A 10,374-nucleotide genomic window follows, 5' to 3' on the forward strand; every position below is an offset into this window, starting at 1 on the left:
TTTTGCCTTTTCATACTGTTCATGGGGCTCTCAAGGCAAGAATACTGAAGTTGTTTGCCATTCCCTTCTCCAGTGGACCACATTTTGTCAGAACTCTCCACCATGACCCATTTGTCTTAGGTGGCCCTACACGGCATGGCTCATAGTTTCATTGAGTTCAATAAGGCTGTGGTCCATGTGATCATATTGGTTAGTTTTCTGTGATTATGGTTTTCAGTCTGTCTGCCCTCTGATGAATAAGGATAAGAGGTTTATGGAAGCTTCCTGGTGGGAGAGACTGACTGAGGGGGAAACTGGGTCTTGTTCTGATGGGCGGGGCTGGGCTCAGTAAATCTTCAGTAAATTTTCCAGTAGTCATGTATGGATGTGAGAGGTGGACTGTAAAGAAAGCTGAGTGCCGAAGAATTGATGTTTTTGAACGGTGGTGTTGGAGAAGACTCTTGAGTCCCTTGGACTGCAAGTCCATCCTAAAGGAAATCAGTCCTGAATATTCATTGGAAGGACTGATGCTAAAGCTGAAACTCCAATACTTTGGCCACCTGATGCAAAGAACTGACTCACTGGAAAAGACCCTGATGCTAGGAAAGATTGAAGGCAGGGGGAGAAAGGGATGACAGAGGATGAGATAGTTGGATGGCATCGCTGACTCGATGGACATGAGTTTGAGTAAACTCCAGGAGTTGGTGATGGACAGGGAGGCCTGGCATGCTGCAGTCCATGGGGCTGCAAAGAGTCAGACACAACTGAGCGGCTGAACTGAACTGACTGAATGAAAAGTTAATGATAAAACCTATAATGCTGCTTTGATTGACAGGCTATCTACCTACTCGTTAGTATATGATCACCTATTGTTGATTTTTTTTCCATGTAAAAGCACCCCTTTGCATTCACACATCTTATTTTTTCTTATTTCCACTAAAATATAAGAATGGCTAAAAATTAGAGCCTGTCAATTTTAACATTTCTATAAAGGCAACATCTAAACAATGTTTTTAAGATAAATATTGTAGGTTACCTACTTGCTTCTAAAGAAGCAACCAAATGATTTGATTTTTTTTTTCTTTTCATCTAGATGTTATGGCATTGGTGAGAAATAGTTAGTCTACCTATCATTTTACCATTTCCATGTGAGCAAAATAGTATTCCCTTTATATCCTCACCCCTTTTTGGTATATTTTACCAATACTGACTTCTCTCTAGAGACAGGATGGGTTTTTTTTTTTTTTGGTGGCTGCCCCACGTTGCATGTGAGATCTTAGTTCCCAGACCAGGGATCAAACCTGTGCCCAAAGCAGTGGAAGCACAGAGTCTTAACCACTGGACCACCAAGGAAGTCCTGGGATGAAATTTTACTTTCATTAAGGTATTACAGATATCTTTAATTTGTTCTTCTATATAAATAAATATAAATGTTACTGTCTCTGGCAGAACCAGGAGGAAGATCAAGTTGCAGTCAGAGGCTTTGCATCAGAATATGCTTGGAGGCCAACACCTAGTGTATTTATGATGGAAGTTACTTCAATTGTTAAACACATTCATGCAGAAACACATGTGTGTGGGCGTGCGTACGCGCACGCACACACACACACCACACCACACCACGCTACACTATACTCATAGGAACCACAGGCATCATATTTGAAAAAGTGAAAGTGTTGTAAGTTTCCCAGTTGTGTCAGACTTTATGCAACTCCATGGACTCCTCTGCCAGGCTCCTCTGTCCATAGAATTCTTCAGGAAAGAATACTGGAGTGGGTAGCCATTGCTTTCTCCAGGGCATCTTCCTGACCCAGGGATCGAACCTGGGTCCCCCACATTGCAGGCAGATTCTTCACCATCTGAGCCACCAGGGAAGTCCAAAATATTTGTAAAAGTAATCTTGAAGGTTCAGAAAGTATATGTCTTGATTCAGTTAGTACACAGAAAAGTGGGGGAGGTACCCAGACTGGAACTGGGCTTAAAGATACATGTCTTTTTCCTCAAATAAATGAAAAGCTATGACAAAAACAAGGAGAAATCTCTGAGGTGGGGACATTTATTTTGTGTGCAGAAGAGATAAACATGGTTGCTATCATGCTTTTGCATGTAACAGCTGTCCTTTAAAGTGTGCTGTCTGCCAACATTTTGATAATGCAGAGGTTCACATGTTTTCCATTCCATTTTTAGGTTGCTAGAAAGACTCTGCTGAAAGCGTTCCAGGTCCACATTTACAAATGCACAGTGAATATGACATCAGAGTAATCACTATCAGTAGCAAGGTGGCTTCTGAGAGTGGTGATTTTTTTTTTTTTCCCCATAGCATATACACCTGTTCCCTAATTGCCTCAGGGGGCAAGTTGATAAACTGAAGTGTTTGGTGTTCACTGACTTTCACAGCACCTTGAAAGTCTCATAGCCCAGAAAGATGGAGGGTTGACCATGCTAATGTCTCATGTGTTTCTTCTACCTCAGAGTATGTGTAAAAAATAGAATTTCAACTTCATGGGGTATACCTATTTCTCATTTGAATATGACATTAGGTTAACCTGAACATCTTAAGTGAATTTCTGAAACTTTGTAAGTACCATTTTCATAATTCCAAAAAATAAGCATGTGTTTTTCCCATTTCAGAAACAGAGTTGTCTAACTCTTACATATTTTATATAGAATTATATAAAGGCACATTCAACAAGAGGAAAAAGAAAAAAAAAAACAGAAGTGAGGTTTTCCTCTTAGAAAGTAGAAAATACAATAATTTTCCTCCCATCCACTTGAACACTGGGAAAGAATGACAAGTTTTTTGATCTTACAATGCCTGATACATAGTAAGCACTTAGGGAATCTTGTTAAAAGAATTATAATGAATATGCTTCTGAAACAATTTGCGGTTTCTTGCCTGTAAAAGCCTACTTTCAGTTTTCAGCACGGTGGCTTTGTGAAGAGGCATATATTTAGTTCATAAGTGGTTCACATACATTTTTTTCCAATTAAAGCAAATCACAGCTACTTGGTTGGAGTAGCAAGGACCCAAGAGTTCAGAAACCTTGGCTATATGTGAGGCACCAATGCTAAATGGCAAATGACTTGAGAAAGTGACTTAACTCGGCTAGGTTTCAGTTTCCACCTGAGTGAAATGATTGGTTTGGAGCAGGTTACTTCTGAGAGTCCGGGCTCCCCAGGTGGTGCTAGTGGTAAAGAACCCACCCTCTAATGCAGGTAGACATGAGATGTGGTTTGATCCCTGTGTCAGGAAGATTCCCCTGGAGAAGGGCATGGCAACTCACTCCAGTATCCTTGCCTGGAGAACCCCATGGACAGAGGAGCCTGGCAGCCTGCAGTCCACAGGGTTGGGTACAACTGAAGCGACTTAGCACACATGCACTCACTTCTGATAGTCCACATGGCTTCAAAATTCTACAATTGAACGACTCAAATTAAGGAAAATGGAATCTAAATTTCACAAACATTGACATAGTGCCTACTGTATGCTAGGCAATATTATGAGTGCTTTACACCATATATAGTCATATAATAAAAAAAGAGTACACACTGTGCATGGGGTAGCATTTTGGATACTGTAAAGTATAAGCAAATGATAGTTGCTGTTAAAATGACAGTAATTTTATTAAGGGTCAATAAAACACAAATCATTTTTAAAAAGCAGACTAAAGGGCTTCCCCAGGGTCTCAATGGTAAAGAATCCACTTATCAATGCAGGAGACACAGGTCGATCCCTAGTCCAGGAAGATTCCACGTGCTGTGGAGCAACTAAATCCATGAGCCACAGCTACTGAGCCTGTGCAGCTAGAGCCCGGGAGCCACAGCTAGAGAAGCCACCACGATGAGAAACCCACGCACTGCAACTAGAGAGTGGCCCCTGCTTGCCACAACTGCAGAAAAGCCTGCACAGCAATGATGACCCAGCACGGCCAAAAATAAATAAATAAAATTATTTAATTTTTTAAAAAGAGCAGAATATTAACAGAAATAATATAACATAGGAATAAAGTAGTTGTTCCATTTAAACCACTCAATGTTAGATGGCTGACATAAGCTATCTAATTTTTATCTGGCTAAGAGAATACTTAGTCACTTATTTGACTAAGAGAATCCCACCTGACTGGGATTTTCAGATGGCTTAGTGGTAAAGAATCGGCCTATAATGCAGGAGACATGGGTTTGATCTCTGGGTCGGGAAGATCCCCTAGAGAAGAGCATGGCAACCCACTCCAATATTCTTACCTGGAGAATCCTATGGGCAGAGAAGCCCGTGGACTACAGTCCATGGGGTCACAAAGAGTTGGACACGACTGAGCAACTAATCCACCACCACTACCATACTTAAACTCATTCCAAAGCAAGATATAAAACTATTATATAAACCACCACCACTACAACACTTAAACTCAGTCCTGTCCACACTTAAAACCATGTCTATGAAATTCTCCACTTATAAAACACAAGATTGAAAAATAATCCAGGGGGTTTCCTGGCAGTCTAGTGGTTAGGATTCAGCATTTTCACTGCCCTACCCTGGGTCCAGTCCCCAGTCAAGGAACTCAGATCCTGCAAGCTGCATGACTCATCAAAAAGAAAACAAAATCATCCATCCACTTGGCCAATTTGATTGATTGGGGAGAGTCTTAAGCAGCAAGTATGATAAAAATGGGATTTTCCACACATGAACACAGTAGGTATGTATACCAAAAGGATAGCCTAAGGGGAAAGAAAAAAAAATATCCTACATAAGTAAAGTTTCTTTTCTCCTGAAATGCCCATGTAATTTTTCCACTCTTTGAACACTAACATTAGCTAACCCAACTAACAGGAATGCTGCAGAAAACAGAAACAGGAACTCTGTGAGAAGTTTGATTACCTGTATGGCATCTTGGAGGAGAGGAAGAATGAAATGACCCAAGTCATCACCCGAACTCAAGAGGAGAAGCTGGAACATGTCCGTGCTCTCATCAAAAAATATTCTGACCATTTGGAGAACGTGTCAAAGTTGGTTGAATCAGGGATACAGTTCATGGATGAGCCAGAAATGGCAGTGTTTCTGCAGGTAAGTATCTCTCTGGCCCCAGAGGAAACAAACCAAGATGGTGGGTGCTGAAGAAGGACTGTCATTGAATTTTCAATATTTTTTGTACATCTCACTTAGATCTATCTTCTCAACTAAAATATATGTGCTTATCTCTCCATCTGTTTAAACTATTTCACAAGCATATATTTAAAGGACCATGGCATTGCTTAAATATAAGTGGGATCTGGTATAGAAAACAGTGGTTATTTACAGCATTTAAAATCTAAGCTATGAGATGTTTAAGAGATAGCAAAGGAAAGAATTCAATCTCAACACATCTTTGATGAAAACAATTTAAGGAGGCTTGTCTTTTGTTTGCTTCCACAGAATGCCAAAACCCTGTTACAAAAGTAAGTAATTTTCATTTTGTGAAAAAAAGTATATCTTTCATTTTTACCCAATGCCATCAAACTTTACACAGTAACAGAAAGTGGGAACTTGTCTTTTTGCAGAATTTCTGAAGCATCGAAGGCATTTCAGATGGAGAAAATAGAACACGATTATGAGAACATGAACCACTTCACAGTCAACCTCAATAGAGAAGAAAAAATAATACGTGAAATTGATTTTTACAGAGGTTTGTTATTCTTGTGACCATTTGCCCAAAACTGCAGGTGTGTGAAAGTAGCAGAAGGTTTTAGTGGGAGGAAAGGGGGGATTCAGGATCATCTCCAGAATGGATGTTGACAACTTCACAAGGATCATAATCCAACATGAAGCTCTATTTCTTGACAGAATCAAACAGTTTGTGGATGTTGTTTATTTAGCTTTGCCTATCACAGTGCTTGTTATCATTTGGTTATAGGGCATTAACTCTGAGTCATCAAATATTTAATAATTGATGGTGATGCCAATATCTCAACTTCAACCGTACACAATGTGTTAGCCATTATGATAATGATGTAAAGTGTCATCAGCTGTAAGGTTAAGGATGAGATAAAAATAAAACATGGAAGACACTTGGATTTAGATACTGTACCATTAGCACTTTCACTAGTGAGTGAGTCATAGGGTGAGTCATAGAGTAAGTCACACCTGGAAATAAAACTGAGGCTATGTGATCAGATGAACTCAATGAGTTATAAACACATCCCTCTCATCTGGCCCAGAAATTCCATTCTTGGAAATTGATCCAGATGAGATAGTTGAAAAGAGAAGCTCAGTTAGATGATAAGGATCCTTGGCTAGATCACCGTAATGCCATGGATTTATATCAGTGTCCACAGACATAACTTTAGAAGTAAATCTTCAGGATGGATCTTCTTTAAAAATTACTTAATATTGTCTATCATTAATATTGCCTGAGGAAATATTAAAATCATTGGGTTATAGTACTGATACTATGTATAAGATAGGTAGCTGAGAACCTACTGTATGCAGGGAACTCAACTCAGCACTCTGTGGTGACCTAAATGGGAAGGAAATCCAAACAAGAGGGGATAGATGTATACTTATGGCTGATTCACTTTGCTGTACAGCAGAAACTAATACAACAGTATAAAGCAGCTATACTCCAATAAAAATTAATTTTAAAGAAACCACATTGAAGACAGCACACCCCCCCCCCCAAAAAAAAAAAAAACAGATCAGTGGGTTACAAAGAGTCACAGCGTTAACTGTGGCAAAAATCATCCTTCACTGAACAAAGGAGGTGAGACGTTAAATAGGACCAGGGGTTTGTGTGTCTTCTAACATAAGGAAGAGATGTGCTTTTCCATTTAATTTGATAGAAAAAAGTAAGTGACAGTCCCAGCCCTCCAGGAACTGGCAGATGTGACAGAACATGACAGATATGGGAACAGGCTCTGGGGGTCAGGCGGATGGTGCACGGTGGTCGAGAGGACCACACTTTGTACTGGGGAGGGGAGCAAGCAGGGTGGTGATGACTGGGACCACTTGCACAGCATCATGTCCACATTTAACTGGAAGTGCAAGCCCCCTGCTGCTGTCGAGTGTCTGATGGAGAGGATTTCCGTAGCCCTGACCTTAATCTGAGCTACAGATATTGGCCAGTCGTGTTTTTCATGGCCGCAATGGTAATTATAACAATATGAAAACGCATTACCTTATCAGAGGATGAAGATGAAGAAGAAGAGGGAGAAGAGGGAGAAGGTGAAGAAGAGGGAGTAGAAGTGGAAGAGGCGGAAGACATCCAGACTGAGTCGTCAGGGGGAGATGAAAGTACAGAGAAAGGCTTGGAGCCCTCTCCACCGACCTTGGAGCTCCAGGCTGCCCCTGAGGCACCCCCAGTTTCCTCTCCGGACCCCCCTCCAGCCCTGCTACCTGCTGTGGAAGCCCCGGTGACACAGGTAACTCAGTTCTGAGTTCCCTCTTGCAGGACACGCAGGTGTGCCTCCTTGCTGAGCAGCTCAAACAATTTATTCTACCTCAAGTAAAGGAAATGCTTATGCCAGGCATTTGTATATGGAGGACACGAGATTTTAGGGCCATCACAGTGTCAGGGAGAAAGTCTTCTAGGGCGTTAAGCAGGGTCTTTGTGTTATAACTGGTTGGAAAGATCAGTTTCACATAATTTTCCCACCCTTAAATCTGAGGCAATCTATAGCAATTGTGTATGTGTGTGTTAACATGTGAATTCATAGAGAGCTGAGAGCATGGCATTGACTCAGTATAGATAAAGTGTATAGGTTGAGAGATTAAAATGGTTATATTTTCAGAATTTTCAATTTTCTGTAGGTAATAAAGAAACTAAATAGAGAAACCATGCTAGTTTATGTCCCTGTTGCTTACCCTGAAACCAAACTATAGCTTTTGGTCAATGGGCAAATAAAGGAAGCTGAGGTTTCCTATGTCTCTGTCATTTGATGAGATGATGTGTTGACAGAATTGTCTTTAAAAATTTCTTATGAAATTAGCTCATCCCAGACACTGTCTGTGGCTGTCCTGTGGCTGACTTGATGTTTTCTAAGATGTCACTGTTTGGTTCTCAAGCCTCTGTACTGACTTCACGACACCTTTGACAGTCCCAACCCATTGAGTTTGTGAGCAATGAAGACTTATCAAAAAAAAAAAAAAAAAAAAGTCCTGGTTTCAACCTGGATTGGAATTATCAATAGAAACAAAACTGCAAAGAGGGAACTCAGAGATGGAATTATATCTTATGCTCTGTCTCCATAGGAAACTAAGCTAAAAGACTCTAATTCCTGGAATCTTGAAATTCTGGGTGTACCAATTGCACTGAAATCGAAATGGGTATGATAATTAAATGACAGTTGGGTTTGATCAATTAGATTTCAATTTGGGGGTTGAGAAGAGAGGTTTTGGGGGACCCACGTATAATATACAAAATTAATTCTGGTCAATAGCTTGCCCTTTCTTCCATTATCTGCTATTTTATGAGCAAACTTTGTTCTAGGCTTCTGCTATCTACCTGACCAAGGCCAGAGTCTAGTGAGACAAGCCCAGGAAAGACGAGGGGGCACAAATAGATGCTGAGACAAGAATACTGGCTGCATTCCTTGCCCTGAGCCCTTGTGGAGGGTGGGCTGAGCTGAAACGCACTAGATCGGGCCCACACACAGAGAGCTATCCCTTTGCAAACCTGAAGGGAACTAAAATCCACTGCTTTTCTCTTTTTTTGCTTTTAATTTATCCATCCTGTGAAGGGGGAGGTGGTGCCCACTGGCTCCCAGCAGACCACAGAGTCTGAAACTCCAGTCCCAGCAGCAACGGACACTGCGGACCCCTTGCTTTACCCTAGTTGGTATAAAGGCCAGACCCGGAAATCCACCGCCAACCCACCTTCCGCCCCAGGGAGCGGAAGTCTCGGGCGCGTAGGGGCTTCAGGTTCCGAGGATGCGCATGCGCGGAAGGCTGAAGGGGCGGAAGCCGCAGCCAGGGAGAGGGCAGCAGTGAGTGGTAAGAATACTAGCTCACCTGCAGCTACTTCTCAGGTTAGTGTCAATGAATGGTCTGGGGTCTGAATGCTCCCTGCGCCGCCTGGTCCTGCTGGGATGGCAGCAAGGAGGAAGGGCTTCTGAAGGGGCGGACAGAACCTGGGGCCTGAGGGATAAGGGAAACGACTCATCTACCCCAAGTTGGCTTGTTTTTCTAAGCCTGATATGAAGTGAAAGAGACACCAATTTGACTTTACTCTGCCCATGCGTGGAGACTTCACACCTGGTTGCCCAGGGGCGGGAGTGCAAGCGGGCCTGGCCCCTAGGCATGCAGGTGAAAGCTGCTTGTCTGCAGTGACTGCCTGGCGTCCCTGGTCCTCCTCTGCACTGGCCACTGGCCCTTGTTTGGCCTTTTCTGCGTCCTCTCTGAGCTTCCAAAGACTAATCACTTGCTTCTGTGTCGTTCCCCACACCTAGCAGGCACGTTTGAGTTAAGTTCTATGTCGGCTCTGGAAAATAACCTCTGACTCTTGGGTTTTGGTTTTGGGAGAGAGCTGGTGAAGGCTGGACAAAGATAGTTTTGGCTTTATTAAACCGGTGCTTCCTACGCATGTGCTGCTGGGAGCAGAAAAGTACAGACTTCCCTCCTTTGGAATTTTTTAAGGGGTCATTTAATACTTTTTTTTCTTATCAAAATGCAAGTTTGAAGTTCATTTCTTCTTCCTAACACTGGGCTAGATGTTTGCATGGCTCAAAGAAGATTCCATAGAAGAAATCTTCTACAATTTCTTCACAAAGAAGAATGTTCATGGTTACTTCATACCCATGAGTATTCTTAAATGACGTGTGGGTGTTGCCCAGACAGGGGCTGGCGGAAAAAATATGCTCGAGGTCCGTGCTCCTGGGTCATCAGGTGATTTCAACAACAAACAGCATTTTTTCAAAAATCATAAAATTCTTACTGTCTTAACTATCTGCTCAAGTGAACCTCGATTTCCATGAGGTAATAAATGGAAATGATTTTTGGAAAATTCAAAGATGGATTGCTTTTGTGCCATGTATTTATTTTCACAAATGAAAAATGACAAAAAAGATATGTTTGGTGTGAGGAAATCTTTGAAGGTTGTTTTAGGTTGTAAAAGGAGTAGAAAGTTTTCTAAAAGACGAATGGGAAGTTTATTTCTAGAAAGTTTTGGGGATTCCTTATATACTTGGTGGACGTTGAGTCAGGCAGTAATAACCCAAGATAGGAGCACAATTGCAATGAAAATGAAAAATCCATCTGAATGAAGATGAAAATATTATTTGTGATAATATCAGTGAAGCTTTCTTCTTGTTTTCTCACAGGAGTTAGGAATCTGCCTAGCACTTTTGGCTTTTCTTATACTTCACTACATCTGGCGTCAGATTCAATGCTTGATTTTTACTTTAATGGGTAGGAAATCTTTTCTTTTC

The 10,374-nt window shown here is 41.5% G+C and overlaps 1 protein-coding gene across 7 annotated transcripts in view; it reads left to right on the top strand.

The window, feature by feature from the left end:
• Positions 1-10,374, top strand: part of TRIM55 (tripartite motif containing 55) — a 47,300-nt gene that overhangs the window by 19,662 nt on the left and 17,264 nt on the right. For 4 of the 7 annotated variants that reach the window (XR_009594955.1, XM_012183787.4, XM_060393441.1 and 1 more), the window contains exons 5-9: positions 4,808-5,041; positions 5,390-5,412; positions 5,515-5,639; positions 7,136-7,371; positions 8,689-8,976. Coding sequence is in view for 6 of the 7 variants with exons in the window: in XM_012183787.4 (XP_012039177.1) it covers positions 4,808-5,041; positions 5,390-5,412; positions 5,515-5,639; positions 7,136-7,371; positions 8,689-8,976 (906 nt within the window). In the remaining variant the exon portion in view is untranslated. Of the gene's footprint in view, positions 1-4,807; positions 5,042-5,389; positions 5,413-5,514; positions 5,640-7,135; positions 7,372-8,688; positions 8,977-10,266; positions 10,355-10,374 lie in introns of all 7 variants that reach the window. The other 3 variants (XM_060393442.1, XM_004011709.6, XM_012183786.5) reach the window with 2 other exon arrangements.

Source organism: Ovis aries, chromosome 9 (assembly GCF_016772045.2).
Source record: "Ovis aries strain OAR_USU_Benz2616 breed Rambouillet chromosome 9, ARS-UI_Ramb_v3.0, whole genome shotgun sequence".
In the NCBI taxonomy this organism is placed as follows: Eukaryota; Metazoa; Chordata; class Mammalia; order Artiodactyla; family Bovidae; genus Ovis; species Ovis aries.